At 39.4% G+C, this 16,572-nt stretch overlaps 1 protein-coding gene and 1 long non-coding RNA gene across 2 annotated transcripts in view; one reads left to right on the top strand and one right to left on the bottom strand.

Moving 5' to 3' along the window:
- Positions 1–8,949, bottom strand: part of LOC118494815 — a 112,353-nt gene extending 103,404 nt beyond the window's left edge. The window contains exons 1-2 of the long non-coding RNA XR_004897012.1: positions 8,758–8,949; positions 8,390–8,538 (exon numbers count right to left, since the gene is read on the bottom strand). This is a non-coding gene — a long non-coding RNA (uncharacterized LOC118494815). The remainder of the gene's footprint in view (positions 1–8,389; positions 8,539–8,757) is intronic.
- A 3,871-nt stretch (positions 8,950–12,820) lies between these two features.
- Positions 12,821–15,649, top strand: cdkn2a/b (cyclin-dependent kinase inhibitor 2A/B (p15, inhibits CDK4)). Its single transcript, XM_031276838.2, has 2 exons — positions 12,821–13,234; positions 14,612–15,649. The coding sequence occupies exons 1-2, from the start codon at positions 13,112–13,114 to the stop codon at positions 14,861–14,863; spliced, it is 375 nt and encodes a 124-aa protein (XP_031132698.1). The 5' UTR covers positions 12,821–13,111; the 3' UTR covers positions 14,864–15,649.
- The last annotated feature ends 923 nt before the right edge of the window (positions 15,650–16,572 follow it).

The following is a 16,572-nucleotide window of genomic DNA, read 5'->3' as shown; positions in this document are numbered from 1 at the left end:
CTGAAGCAGTGCATTTTACAAAAGATAAGCTAAGGCAAAGTGAGTAAAGGTGAAGGTGATTGTAAAATAATAATTAAAAGACGATTGCCATTTAAAATGTAATCATTGTTATGTAAAGTAATTTTACACTAATCAGTCTTATCAAAAAGCAAAGGTCTATCATTAAAGATACCAGATGTCAGCATAATGGCACGAAACTTATGAGTCATATTATCTTCATAGGCAACCTTTGGACTCAACATTGGCCAATCATGTGACCTTATTCTGTTCAGATGGGTAGGTTTCTCTTTCGGTTCATCTTGCAGGCCAAAAAATGAACAGGAAGAAAGATATAGGTTATTAGTAACTTTAAATACAAAGGGGTTTTCAGGTGTGACAAAAAAAAGTATTTCATCCTGAGCTTCCGGTCACATCTTCGCATGTTTCACTTAATTATCATTCATATTATTCAAATTGTTTAAGCAACAATTAGGTCAATGGAAAAAAATAACGTATGGTGTTTGTCTCTTTATAAATCTCTTGTCATCACTTCCTCTGCATCCAACACTGTTTTTGGGGTAATAGGTCGGTCAGGATCAGACCATACTGTATCTCCTTTGAGTAATCGTCTCAAATCCATTCAGTAAACGCCCCCGCGCCGACTAACCAATGCAAACACACAGGAAGTCAGCATGCAGCAGTATGAGCAGAACTGGATTTCTCAGAGGCAGACCATTTTATGTGAACGTAATTCACAGAATGAAATTGACCTCATCAATTTCACAATCAGCAGCAGAGTCCCAATTCTGATGGCAAGAAAAACAACAGGGCAGAGACGACTGACCACGCCCTCAGCACAGAGCAAACACTTCAGCTGAAGCTCACCTTTTCATCAAAGCTGCATTTTATCTCTCCATGCTCTGTTCTAAACACACTGGGTGTTCTTCGATATCTCTAATAAGAGGTGGGTATATTAAAGCTGCCAAACACAAGTACTACAGAATTCTGTTTTTCTTTGAATTTTCTAACTAACCTTCTTGTGATACTAATGTCAGACATTTCAATCAAGCTGGTTCTCAACTGAGCATGAAGGCATTTTGACCACCCACACACCGCTGAGAGCGGACATGACTAGCTTTGGCCGGAAGTCATTTAAGGGAAAGAGCTGATCTGATGTAACAGTATACTGAAAAACCTCGAGATACATCGGTGAGACTGTGGAAGAAAACGCTTATTCCATCTACTGCAAATTACATCAAGACTGCTCAATGTGGATAACTGTACTGCCCTACAAAGCAAAAAGGCAGTAACTACGCAGAGTGCAGAACTGAGAAAAATGACTTTAAATTTATCCTGTCATCCAGCTAAGTAGTTGTAGGTAGATTATTGGACATGTGGCTGTTTTTGTTACTTTATATTAGCTTATTCTTTGTACATATCAATCCTCATATTTAATTTGATATTTTACCCCCTATTTTGCAGTTACTGTATTCTTGCTTTGTATTACTTACCAAAAACGTGGCACCATACCAAGGAAAAAGGCAGTAACTACAGATTCTTCAACAACTATTTTGCCACAACTTGGGCTCTGGGTGTGTTAGATACACTGTATTTGAAATATTTGGAACCATTTGTTTTCCTGAACATGGATATACCAAAACCAATACTAATTTGACCATTTTAGGTCAATATTTTCCACCCGGAACCTGTTCTGGTGCTGAAACGGCTGCTTAAAGTCTCACATTGCTAAGCTAGTTATCAAGTTATCCTGTCATCCAGCTAAGTAGTTGTAGGTAGATTATTGGACATGTGGCTGTTTTTGTTACTTTATATTAGCTTATTCTTTGTACATTTCAATCCTCATATTTAATTTGATATTTTACCCCTATTTTGCAGTTACTGTATTCTTGCTTTGTTTCACTAGGGCGTTTTGCAGTTACTGTACAAACGACTACCATTTTTCTCCAAAACGACACACATTTGAGATAAGATGTTTTGTCACATAACAAAGGATGCCTTGAATGTCATGAAAATGATAATAACTCATTTTTGACCAAAAATGCAGTTACTGCCTTTTTGTTTTGTAGGGCAGTGTAGGCATTGATTACGTTTTTTTTTCCAACTTTACTGCATTGAATATATCAGTTAACACAAAATTATAACTCATAATAAATATCTCTTACTGAAGAACAGTGAGTTAGAAATTACACAAAAAATGTGATATTAAGATCTCATGTTAATGAAGCTAATGTTGACGTGTTGAATCACCAATCACCTGGTGCTGTCCTGCTTAACAACTTGATTGCATTAAACGTCTGTATGCCCTAAAACTGACCTAAAGCAGGGCCACAACTTGACAACTCTGCCACAAAGAACACGCCCTGCGAGAGTCAGTCAATCTTGTTTTATCATCGCAAAAAATATATAAAAGAAGTACAGTTTTCCCTTTTGAAAAATAAAAACTGGTGCATGCATTTATACTGACAATGTGACAATATGAAAAAGACTCCATTAGGTCATAAATATGTCATAAAGCCACTGCTTGCATTTGTGTAAGCATATCTGTAGGTGCTGCCTGTAATCACTGTCATAATAAGGAGGAACGATGTCACCTCCTTGTTAATCATTATCCAACCTTGGCCAACCTTGTAAGTAATCAAATGCTACCTTTATTACCCACGCTGCAAGAGTGTGTTTTCATCCTGTCCACATCCTGGAAAAATAAACAGCTGTGAACTGACTATACAATACATTTTAATATCTCCAGACAGAATAAAGGAACTAAAATCTGCTCAATATTAGCATGTGCCAGAACTTTGACCGCAGGTAGACACAACAGACTCATGGTTACAGCAAACTAAGTCAACTGTTGTAAAAAAAAATTGTTATGTTAGCGATTTGACAGTTAATTCTTTCCCCTTTTGCTGTCTTATGTGTCTATTTCAGCATGAGTGTGGAGGTGGCCCAGTGGCTCGAGACAGTCACACGTATGTGGGTGTGTTGGCTGCTCCAAGTGCATGTGACTGGCACAACAAGAAAACGGCAACGGAAGAAAAGCCTGAGTGCTCTCAGCTCCCTCCCTCCCTTCTGCTCTCCATCTGCAGCCAAGTCCTAGAAAATCTGTTGCCTTATATGCCTCTGACACACTCACAAATGGCTTTTTGAAGTGTGTGTGTGTGTGTGTGATGAAATGGGACCAAGGGTGGCGCACACATTACATTCAGTAGCTACTCTCCACGGTGTCCAGTTCGCCACACAAAATCTGAGTTTTCCGTGTGTGACAAGCAAATATGGCTGTCAAAGCTATGAATTAATCTGTGTTTGAAACTGTCACTACATGTTTATATTTAAGAAAAGAAGACTAGAAGCCATTTCAAAAAACACCACTAAAAGGCAAGCTTTCAGCTTTTCGTAGCTTCACACGAAAACAACAAGCTTATTTTCGTTGGAAGTGAAAACACATTTCTAGTGACATTAGGAAGTAATGTGTCATGTCATTGTCTTACACCAAATGAGTGACAAAATGTTAAATTGAAGATGTTACGTAAAACCACTTCAGTTACAATGAGAGTATGATTCACCTCCGGTGTGTCACTGCCATTTACACTCAGCATGTACACTGAATTTCCAAGCTAATTTGCCATAAAGTATGCTAACATTGCTCTGAATTGGGTGGGATGAATCTCTTATTTAGATATGAACAGCCTAAATTAAAATAAAATGTGTCACAAACACAAAATTACACACTGGTAGATAACCAGATTCATATTTAGAAGTATATTCCCAGAATGAGCCCAGTCTGGTTAGAAATTGATTTGCCAGGAAGCCTTTCAATCTAATATGCTGTGGTGGGACTATTACATATAAGATCACTTTCGGCTTGTAAATTGTTTTTTACATAATAATGCAAGTGTGAGCCCTCTCTGATCCAGTATCTGGTAGAAATGTCTCACTTTTGCTTAACAATAAAGAATCAAATGGACACTGGTTGAGTTTAAAGAAGCCATGCCAAAATCAAACTGGCCTAAAAAGTGAGACAAAGCATTCACTGTAGACTACATGTATGAGGCCACTTCTTGATTAACAACTGCAACACATTAGTTGAGGAAAATATTCAATAAACAACTGAGCATAGTGTCATCAGCTCTCCTGGCGAGATGGGCAAGATAAGTAAAGGAGGAAGAATTTAAGGCTTACTGCATATCAGGCTGAACTGAATGAATGGATCAATTATGTGGGTATTAAAAAGTAACCTCAAGTATGAAAAAAACTCCTCCCTCTGTCTGGTTGTTATCCCTCTACTCATGGAAAGTGTTCTGACAGGAGGACTTCAAAGCAAAAATACCATAACAAAGGCTTTATCAGCAATACAGTATACTGAATTGTGTGTGCTTAACCTAAGTCACGGTTTGTGATGTGCCTTTGATGTAATGTGAAGTCTGCAAATAGTGGAGGATGGCTTATCGGACACAAGTAACATTGAACCTTAACAGAGAACTTCATTGGAACATTGTGCAATTTAACCTCAACGGGAAGATCACTGATGCACCAAATATCTAAAAAAAAACGTTTGTATTAATCATTTTAATTCTCTAGGAAGTGTCAGGGTATGTAAAAACACAAATAACATCAGGCAGATGTAATACAAAATAGAACAATGTGAAAGGCGAGTGTGTAAGTAGGGCAGAGCCTCTACTCATCATAGCATTGTGAAATACCACATATTGTGTAGAATTGCTTACCAGCAATGAGAGGCTATCAATAGAAGTGTATCTCTCCATGGCTATTGGAAAGCTAGCCCCATGCTGATTAGAGTGCGGATCGGGCCGCATTTTTCTGTCCGAGCCCGGCCCGCGTCCGACAGAGCAGTAACCGAACCCGGCCCGAGCCCGACAGGCATTAAGATATTTATGTCCGAGCCCGACCCGAGCCTGACAGTTAAAATCTTGTTTTTATGGACATACATGCAGCAAAAGGCCGCAGGTCGGAATCGAACCCTGGGCCTGTGCGTTAAGGACTGAGCCTTGGTACATGGGGCGCACGCTCTACCAGGTGAGGGTGAGGTGAACTTATACTATTTAACATTAACTACTAAATGTGCTTTTCAAAAAAAAAAAAAAAAAAAAAAAAAAAATCTCTATGTACAAGCCCACTCTTTGATGTGGAAATGACAAATAACCATTAAACAGAACTAGACAAAAAAAAAAAAAAAAAACACAGAATTGAATGTGTCCTGTTACTGCAATTTGAGAATTTTAAAACATGTCTAGATTTGGTGTCAGTGCATGTAATTAGAATTAATAAAAATTGTATTTGTGTAAATCTGTGAAGTGCCAAGTGTTAGATTTATTAGAACAGTCAGCGTTTGGCAAACAAATGGGACGGACAATAAAACCTTTTAAAACAAGTAATAAAAGGGGGATTTCAAATGAACAGTCAGCAGGAGGTGATTTCATTCCCAGGGAGAGCATAGGTATTCCCCTTCTCGGCTGTCGAGCACAGTGGTTTGGATTGTGCAGCAGTGTTGGTATGCAAAGCATGGTTTGGTAGAGTCAAGTGTGAATGATAAGAAATTAAAAATATAAACACTGAAATACTAAATCAGGGTAAATATTTTGTTGATTCATTCTCGGAGGCCACATGTTGTAACATTACAATTCCAAGCACACGGCTGCTAAACTGAGGTATGTAACTCAGAGGAGGTTCAGTGAGAAACACCATTAAGTTCTGACAGATTACAATGAGGCACATCACTATTGACCACTTTTCTCCAAACTAAGCTGCTAAATGTAGAGATGAAGAGGAGGACTTTCTTCCAAGAGCATTTTTTCTGACCAAAAGAGCATGCCAAATGCACTGATGTCATGAAGTCAAGCCCTACAAAGGAAAACCCCCGCGGAAGACATGTTTGATGATGGCCTTGGTTGTTATTAAAAGCAAGCTTTGAATGTCCCCTACAAAGTAACTTTTTTCAGTACATAAAAATAAAACTGTGATCCGTTTAGTCTTCCATACTTTAAAACAGAACATAAAAAAGGCATAAGCCCTAACGTCTGTAATCATTCACAGCGCTCTTTTCTCACACCAAACACACACACACACACACACACAAGCAGGGCAGACACACATGCGCACGCACCCAGGGGACTTCCAGACCAACACACCTCCACCCACACTCAACCTCCATCGCTGCAGGCTGTGAACCCTGAGATGAACACATATTCCACACAGGTCTGCTCACATTTAGACAGATAAACTCAGAATTAAGGCTACTGACACAAATCCCCCCCCCCCACTCCATTACTGCCGGCTTCGATATAATGCATGACCAAAAACTCCTAAAGCCGCAACTACATCAGACAATTAGCGCCAAGTCAACACGCTGCTGATGAGCCGAGTAGTCATCTGATAATCAATAATCATTTGCAACATTTCATTGCTCACTTACAGGAGTACTTCCGTTTCATGCTGCTTTATACTACCACTTCCCTACATTTAAGAGGAAATGTGTATACTTTTTACCCCACTACATTTATTTGACAGCTACACAAACCATAATTCGGTAGGCCTATATGAACAACCCAGGATATACAAACATGTGTAGAGTAGTTGATCTCATCTTGACCAGATACAACATTAGTATGCTGTTAATATGCAGTAATGCATCTAATAATCCAATAAAATAACATAACTCTGACAGAGACAATTCTGCTACATATTCTGCTGCACAGTGTGAGAGCTAAATTAAATAAAATAAAAAATAAAAATCAGATATAACTTTTTTAATTATTAATTAATTTGTGCGGCTATGTGTCATTCTAGACGCAGCATCACTTAACTCATACAAAGAATGAAACAAGGAACTCAACCATGCTGAATAATCAACATCATAAAACCACATAATAATCATAGATAGTGTGTGTCAGGCTTTGAAAGGGAGTTGCAAAATGTGGTCTTTTCCTAAAAAACTAAAGGTTGAAGAGCCTGTTGCATGTTTTGTCTGAGTGAACTTTGTTGAACAAAAAAAAAAAGTCTGACACTTGACGGCAGCAGACACCACAGTAGCATTGCCCTCGCTCATAGCTCTAGCTCTAGCCATATGCCAGCAGGTTTTGAATATAGGGACATATTTGTCTCAAATGAATCCTGAACCATCTTTAAATCCCCACATTTCAAGACAAAACTTCCTCAGTCTCAGCCCAGTGTCACCCCTCATTCAATCTGATGACAAACGTGATGTATTTTATTTTGATACAGAGGCGTAGCTAGCAACCATTGTTCCATCTATGACAAACAATCAGTCCATCCAACCTCACCTCACACAAGACACATCTCATTTACTGATAGGTCACATTCCTAACAGAGGCCTAGCACACAGTGTTTGCGTGGTTGTTTCCTCCATCATGGCCACATGTAATTATAGGAAATCACATTCCAGAGAAAATTCCAGCAGTGGTTAAGCAGGTTAAACGATGGAGATGCATCACATTATAGTTTCACTATGACTTGTCAGGTTTAAATATTAAAGGCACACAATTAGTACTTTTGTTTTTTTATATTTCTTAAACATGAACTAATATAGCAACAGCCGTTTTACACACAATAGCTGCTGTCTCTTCCATCTTGAAGACAGACATGCATTCCAATCATTTTGTGAAAGGCCTCTAGTGAAATGAAGCATTTGGTCAACTACTCTGTTAACAAATCAGCTGTCCGAAACAGCGCCCTGTGAAAAGTCTATTTTTTGTCTGCTCACCAAAATAAAGTGAACCATTTTTGGTTGTTGTTAGTTTCAGTTTAGTTACAGATCATCTAAAACATCTGCTGTGTCAAAGAGAAAAGAGAATGTGTTTGTGACTATGCTAAAGCACAACTGATATGATCAGGGCCGCACTGCAGTGGCCTAGGCAGAAAAGCAAACATTTGGGCAGGCATTTTGACAAAATAGACCTACATATTTTGTTTTGCTTTTCAAAGACATTTTCCATGATCATCCTGCTATCCAAAATCTACTAAATGTGATGTCAACATAAGTAACTTGCATTATGTATTTCATATATCAATATTACTACCAGATCATGAACACAGGCTTGACTATAGGCTCTAACGCGCACTTGGCAGTCGTTAACTGTGATAAACTCTCAAGAGTAAAAAAATAAAAATAAAAAAAAAAAAAAAAAAAAAACAGCTGACAGCTGAGATGTAACTATAAATCTCAACAACAAAGCCAAAGGGAAACCAACCAGACATAAACAAACACCATCAAGCAGTTTACCATTTCACATGTCCTCATGTAAGCAGACTAACTGAACGCAAAGCCAACACATATGCTAGTGACAAATAATACAACAATCTCATCTCTCAAGAGTCATTCACCGGGTATAGAATTAACGTCAGCGTTTTATCTTACCGTGGGTGGCTTGTGGGGAGACGCTGCCACATCGCAAGGCGCGGGCGGCGTGGCTTGGAGTTGAATATGGAGATGATTTCATCCAGGTACATCAAGTTGTAAAAACGAGTGTTCGTCATTGATGGCCGGAGACGCGTTATCTCTCCACACTGCAAGATGTCATTGGAAGTTTGGCAATGACTATTATGAGTGAATTCATATTCAGGAAATTATGTTGGGGGCAACTGTCAAGTACATCCATGATCCTAGAACAGGTGAAATCTCCCTGGCGGTAAAGCCGAGCTTGCCTGAATTGTTGCGGGGGGGGGGGGGGGGTGGCAGTTTCTACCCTGCTGTTTTAGCTTCGTTTAAGCTAGCTAAATCCTCACCTGTTTCATGCAATTCTTCCTCCTCCAAACGTGGTTTCTTTAAATATATTGCCATGGATATTTGCTTTAACATGTTATTTATATAACTGTTAAGCGGCCTATTATTTATTTCACTGCAGAGCCAGAATATTTCCGAACAAAAGGCGAGGCACGCACACAAACTTTTCCCACGCAATGGTCGGTCAAAGGTCAACCGCGCCCATGCAAGTATGGGTATTACCATGGATGTATTAGGGCCTAATACATCCATGGTAATACCCATACTTAGGGTATTACAGACTTTTGATTAGCTGGAACTCTCAACAGTATGGTTCCCAGGGGCGCCTGGGTAGCTTACCTGGTAGAGCGGGCGCCCATATGCAGAGGCTCACTCCTCGAGCAGCGGCTAAGGCAGTGGCGTAATGAGTCAACACCGGGCCCCTATGCAGGATTATCAAGGCGGGCCCCCCTACTACAGCACGTGATGACGGCGCAATGTCCACGAGTAGGCTACCATGAATAGGACAGGATAGGATCATAGAGACACAGTATATAAGAGATGAGATGACTGACAAAATCAGGAGTAGCCAACGCACACCACAACAACAAAAAAACACTGGTGAATGCGCACCATAACACATGAAAAAACACACAAGGACAGTCACTCCAGGATTTCACAGCTTTTTTTTTTTTGATTGTTACGGCCCAAAATGCCTGATTTTGCAGGAGCTTTTGTAAAATATTGCGATAAAAGTTGCGATGTCTTTTGTATGTTTGTTGCAATGAAGTTGCGGAAGACAGTGAAAGTTACATTGTTTACATTGTTAGTTATTTTCCTATCCTGGCCTGGGACACATTCATACGGTTTGATAAAGTACTTATTGGACTTTAACTTATCATTGCACTTACAATAACAAGCGTAGCTGTCCTCAATTTAGGTCATCGTGTACGTCTCATCTGCGGTTTTTCCTGCATCCACCGTGTGTGATTGTGTGTGTTTGTGTGTGTGTGTGCGTCAGTCGCGGGGGGGAACTCAGCAGCCCCGCCCGCTGCAGAGCTGACAGGATTGAAACAGCAGCAGCATCAGCAACTTTAGTGTGAAAAAAACGTTACAGCGTACATTGATGTTAAAATGTATACAGGTTGGCAGGACGGTCTGAAATGTTTTGCACGGTTTTTTCGCTGTACGTTTTGTTGGGAAATGTGAGCTGTTCGAGTCACACACGTATCTCGTCCATGGATGTATTAAGAGAACGGTCTCTGAAACAAGGAAATTAATTTGACCCATTCTCACTCCCGCTTGGTCAGTGGCTGCACGTGGGACTGCTGGTATTGTCGCGAGTAATGAAAATACGATAGGGGGCCCGGCTGTCAATCAGTATCTTCCAGTGACGCGGGCCCCTGATTGGTCCGGGCCCGTAAGTGCCGCTCACCCTGCTTACCGATAGTTACGTGTCTGGGCTAAGGGTTCAAGTCCGACCTGCGACCATTTGCTGCACGTCTTCCCCCTCTCTCTCCCCCTTTCCTGTCTACAGCTGTCCTGTCTATTAAAGGCTAAAATGCCCAAAAAATAATCTTAAAAAAAAAATAACTGTGTGGTTCCGGAAGTAAAAATCCCATTGATTTTCCCCAAAGGATTTTGATTATCAGCCATAATGTCTAAACCATTCAAGGTAGACTGACAATGAGCTACGAGGTTGTGAAATGAAAGTTCCCGTTCCTGTAATAGTCCGTATAAAATCATCCTTGTTTTAAGAAAAACATGTTTTATCCATGGAAATGTTTACCATACCCACGAAACTGCGTACGCCAGCAAGAGCGAGCTTCTACCATTGAAGTCTATGATAGTTTCTGTACACAGTCTTGTACCTTTGCCTTTTTTGCCGTTTAAAAAAAGAAAAATTGTGCCGAACAAATCAAATGTTTTATTTTTGATTCCTCTTGTAGCTGGTTAGCTTGGTTCCAGACATAAAGCTCTTTATATAGGCTAAGCAAACGTCAATGGAATAACTGAATGGGGAAAAAACACGTTAAAACACACGCCCCATCATAGTTTATTTTTTGGTTTTGGTTTGTTTAGGCTGTGCTGTTTACATACTGAATGGCCAGTAATAGGGCCCCAGCAGATCTTTCACTACGTTTACATCCACATAATATTCCGGTTTTTGCCCTTATTCCGAAAAAGGCGACATTCCGACTAAGCTGTTTACATGGCTAATGAAAGTGAATATTCCACTAATATTTCCATTTACATGTAGCCATACAAAATAAGATTTTATGAAGTTTACCAGTGGCGGACTTGCTGTACCGTGCAAACACAGCGTCCCCCTTTCACTCCTTCAACCAGCATCTTGAAAAGGTCGGCTTAGCGATGTGTGCACATAGTCAAAAACCTGTTGATATCCAAGTCTTTGTTTAAAAGTAGCTGTGTTTCTCCTTCTTATCGGGTCTGCAGCCTTGCAAACCGTTGGCTGGTTGGTTTGTGTACAGCAACCATAGCAACGCACAGAGCTGACCATAAGCCGTAAACAGGCAAGAGGCCGTAAACTGCGGTAAAAACCCTGATTGAGACGCATATTCCAAATGCACTGTATACATGTCCAAAGAATGCCTCTAAACCCCTAATAATACCGGAATATCCCACATCTTAATCTGAAAATGCTATATTCGAAAAAAGGCCTTTTTCGGAATATCCAAATGGAATATGCTGTTTACGTGACCTGTATCAAATTCGGAATATTGTCATATTAGGAATAATAGTGGAATATTGGTGTGCATGTAAACATACTTAATCTTGCCTCTGGGCCCCCTAGCAAATGAATGCAGCCATGGCAGACATAGGGACACTCCTCCTGTTTGGTGTCTTCACCCATTTTTCTACAACTATACAATTTTTGTTGTCATATTAACTTGTCATTTTGCAATTAAAGTAAATAATTAATTATCCTACCGATCCCCTCTCTACGGCCCTGTAGGACAAAACACAACAGCATTTCACAAAACACATTTTAGAAAACACAAAAGAGAAAACATTTCACAAAAATAAACAACATTTTACAAAACACAACATTTCACAACAGCAACAGCCTTGTAGGAGCCTGTTTCCACTTATTGCAACTGTGCACATCAATTTACCTCAGGAAAAATTAAGTTTTTTTTATTTGATCATATCATATATCACATCATAGCAATGTGTTGCAAGGCATCCAGTCTGCCAAAAATCCAAAAGAAGGACTTCCGATTGTCGCAGACTGACAGATGTGCAGAATCATTGTCCAAAACATACATAGGCCTACCTTTTCCAGTCTGAGTCTCATCAAATGTTGTTTTGTTTCTACTTTTGCCAAATGTTGTGTTTTGTGAAATGTTGTTGTGTTTTCTTAAAATGATCTTGTGTTTTCTGAAATGTTGTGTTTTTTTTAAATGTCTTGTTTTCGGAATTGTTGTGTTTTGTGAAATGTTGTTTGGTGTGAAATGTGTTTTGCGAAATGTCGTGTTTTGTGAAATGTTGTTTTCCCTTTTTCTCTTGTGTTTGGTCCTTCAGGGCCACCGTACATTACATTTAGCTATCCCCCTTCATCGACTAACCCCTAACCCACACCCTAAGGTCAGTAGCTGTTCTGGGGCCTTTTATCATATCAGCTGATGGGAGTATGCTCACTTGCCATGGAACTGTATACTGAAATTTCCATTTTTTTTTTATGAGCACTTTTGCATTCAAGTTAAGTGAGAAAAATAGAAAATTTTAACATTTAAATTACAGTTTCATGACAATTCATATGATCGAAAGCTCCAGAGCTGCTGTTAAATAGACCTTAGGTGAGATTGTTTAGTCAACTTCTGTTTCCAGGGTTAAGATTGAACTTTAAGACTCAAAATTAGTTGCAGCTTCAGTAGGCTACAAACAGGCGCAGCTGCGATCCGCCAAAGAACAGTTTGATTTAATTCAACTCGGAAGGAGTTGGTTTCCGTCATCTCACACAGTAGGATCGAGGAGGAGCAGAATTTAAAATTGAACTCAGCCTGCTGCGTCTGCTGTCAAAACTAGTTGTAGCAGCGCATGCGCACAATCGCACCACTGCAGCAACAGAATGATGTCACCCATTCAAAACAAGCCCAGACACACACCGACCGATTGCTGGACAGGCGATGCACGGTGTACTCATCGGACCCACAGGACTGGACAAGCTGACAAGCCGGGGACGGTTGAAGACCCACCGCCACACATCAACGACACGAGCCGTAATTATTAGACACGCGCTCTTTGGTGTTTTTGAGCCGTTCCTGTTCCTCCAATAGTCATCATCAGACTACCTGTCAAAACGACAAAGTGACAGATTCACGACGCTATCGCTGCAGATTTCTGGACACGACAATGACTCTGGAAGATGATCTGACAACAGCCGCAGCGATGGGAAACACGGCAGATGTGGAGTATCTCCTGCGGGCAGGAGCTGAAGTTAACGGCGTCAACTGTTTCGGTCGAACCGCTCTACAGGTCAGTAGCACCACAGATGAGCTTCGTCCGCAGATAGAAGCGCAGTACCCTACTTAAATGTGTTTCCGTAACAGCATTTACATCATTAATCTCATCAAATGACAATCAGTATTGTCAAGTGAGGAGACATTTTCATCCAGGCTATTTAAGATATTTTCTTTATTTAGGCTACTGAAAAAGCAACCCACCTAAATATGACGGGCAGTCGCGTGAGTCGTTGTGGACTGTGATTAAACTTCGGCTATACTTTATTAGGCGAAAACGCGTTCCTATTGAGGTAATATGTAGCCTAGGCGGCCTAATATAATTTACCATCTATAAAATGAAACTATAGCCTATTATGGAGCCTTTATGGAGCCTTTATACGGCTATACGAGTTACAACAGACAGGCTATTGTTGCTTTGGATTATTCATTTTCGCACTGTAGCCTATCAATCAGGCTAAAAACGAAACATTAGTGTAGCCTATAGACAAGCCTAGTGGGCTATAGAGTATTATGGTTGCGTTAAAAGTAGAACATATTCTTAACGCTTCCAGTTCTTTGGCCTATAACTAACGTCCCAAAATAGCCTATAATACAGGGCCCTGTTCTTAATCTCTAAAATAGGCTATTCCAGCAACAAGTGAGCAGAATTATATAGCCTACACCTTCTAATCTATCTAATAATAATAATCTAGTTTTTATTAGGCTATTTTATAGCCTAATTAAAACGGCCGATGCCTCGTAACATGCAGTCGAAGTGCCTTTGTATCATAGCCTATAGTCACAGATATTGTACTGAGGAAAAACGCAACTCTCCTGTCCTCAAGTCAGTTTCATATAGAATTTCTCTTTAAGATGAAAGAAAAAGAAACTAAATTCGAGGAGCCTCTAAAAGGCTGCTGCTCAAATCACTCGACAACCGACGGGTTTTTTTTAAATCAGTTTATCGCATTGTTTTGGTGCGTTAAATGTGCTTACAGTGGCTCATCATTCTCCTATTTCGACTTAAAAATATGAGTGGAGATAAATTATATTTGTAGTCCATGTCCATGTGGGACAATACCCTACGTCACCCTGCTTCATCTCTTTGCAAGTCTATTATCTCCAGCGTCAGTTGACAAACTCATAATGGCGAGGTCCTTGTAATGTGATTTCTCAAATATATTTCCAAATCCGACTGATGAAATATCTGGGTGAAAATTGAGTAATTATTTGGTCAGCGGGGTTTTATTAAATTGCAGGTCAAACTCTATTTTTGTTCATGATGCTCTTCTAGTAAGGATATCCTAGGCCTAAATAATTGATTTAAAAAAATATATATATATATATAGTTTTTTATAGTAGTAATTGAACCAAATAGCCTATTCTAACTGCGGGTTATATTCTTCTGAAGGTGATGATGATGGGGAGCACGCCGGTGGCTCAGCTGTTACTGAAGCATGGAGCGGATCCCAACGTGGCGGACACAAGCACCGGGACCACCCCGCTGCATGACGCAGCCAGGACGGGCTTTGTGGACACTGTGCGGTTGTTGGTGAAATTCCAGGCTGACCCGCAGACCAGAGACAATACAAACAATCGGGCTATCGATTTGGCCCGAGAGAACGGCCATAGGGATGTGATCGATTTTCTGCAGTCTCTTTAAAATACTAAGTGATATTTTTGTTGTAAATGGGGGCTTTGAGAAACGGGGCCTGAAGAGGCCTGCAGCCAAAATTATAGGCTACATCAGCATGTTTTGCTGAAAAACGGTTTTTTTTTTTTTTTAATTTATTTGTCAGATTTTTTTTTGTTGGTAATATAGCCATCTCTTTTTTGTTGTTTGGACAAAATCGGAGTTAGGCTCAGGGTCGTTGTTATAACAAATAACACAATAGCGCTAAAGCCACTGTAAACCAGGCTATTGGGGATATTATACTTTACGACCTTAACACAATTTGTTGTAGATTTATCTTCCGTGGTATAATTGAAATATAGGCTATCGATTAGCTTATAAGGAACCCCACTTTATATAGTGTACAGTTTTAATATAATGTTTGTTAAGTAGTCTACATTGTATTTTTAAAATAGGATTATTGTTGGTTATAAACCATAGCGAATACCTTAGGCTATTTTGAATATCTTTCCATGTCAAATATTTAATCAAAACCATTCAAACTGTTTTGCACATTGCACATTAGTGTCTAACGTATTCTGTGAGCATTAGCCTATCTCTATTCTGCAGGGACTTCCGAGTCCCACTTGCTGTTTGTACAAATGCTATTTCCGAACTCGCATATTATGCACTTTAATAAAATCTAGATTTAGGCCTATTTTAAGTATTTTAAGATTAACAGATTAGAAACAGTAATACTATGGTTATGCTTTACATATGGTCTAAATGATGGATTAGGCTATGGTACCAGAGAATAAAAAAACAATTAAAAATCAATCAAGCGATTATCATTTGCCTTGCATTTAAATTCAGTTGGGAGTTTAACATTGCTGAATAACTAGTAAGACCGAACGAGCAATAGGCTATATATCACCCCAGGGGGAACATTTCAAACGTTATGACTTCTCCTTGGATTTGCTTTTGCAACAGGTTGTTATGAATATTGACAGAGAGAGCTACAGAGCGAGTGTTTTTCCACTGGTAAATATCAGGCTACAGGCTCATGATCAATTAGCTCTGGTCTCAGGTGACTTCACAGTTAAACACGCCAGTAAGCTCAATGCTGATGCAATAATTAATTTATTTATTTTTCAATGAAAAGTTTTGAGGCAGTATTTTTTTTCTTCCGGGAATTGTAATCCCTTGAATATTGGACAGAAGTTGGTTGACTTAAAGCACCACTAAAGTAAACGTGTATATACATTATTTATGTTTAAAAATGATGACTCATAAAATCGGCCATGCTTTTACTTTTGGCGAGTTAAACATTAGCCTGGTTTAGTTTGAGCCTGGCTGTGTTTATGGCTTTATGCAACCAAAGGGAGGATTGACAACACACAGAAAGTCCCTTGAACCACTACAGGCATTAATCACACGGTGTTGTCTCTTCTGAAACGTCAACGGATGGGTCCAGTATACTGCCTGCCATGGTAAACCATTTTTATCTCAAAAATAAATTATGTTCATCACATGTCAAACAGCAGACCGTTTTTACATTATATAATTAGCATATTCAATAAAATCATTGGCAAAACTGCTTCAAGACCGGAAATTCTGAATTCAGAGGAATATATAAATACACAAGTGACTTTACCCTTTACATGTATTTTTAATTCTAATTCTTTTTCTGTAATGGACAATAGCCGTTTAAAAAGACAATCTTTGAAATTGAACTAGAGACATTTTAAAAGTAGTTTTAA

This window comes from Sander lucioperca, chromosome 4 (genome assembly GCF_008315115.2).
Source record: "Sander lucioperca isolate FBNREF2018 chromosome 4, SLUC_FBN_1.2, whole genome shotgun sequence".
Classification (NCBI taxonomy): Eukaryota; Metazoa; Chordata; class Actinopteri; order Perciformes; family Percidae; genus Sander; species Sander lucioperca.
Note: the sequence above shows the minus strand (reverse complement) of the source record. Positions and strands in the feature narration are given on the sequence as shown.

Bases quoted from the DNA above. Each gene is read 5' to 3' on its own strand.
- cdkn2a/b (XM_031276838.2), top strand. From the start codon at position 13,112: ATGACTCTGGAAGATGATCTGACAACAGCCGCAGCGATGGGAAACACG. The intron at 13,235-14,611 runs GTCAGTAGCACC...ATTCTTCTGAAG, and splicing joins TCGGTCGAACCGCTCTACAG to GTGATGATGATGGGGAGCAC.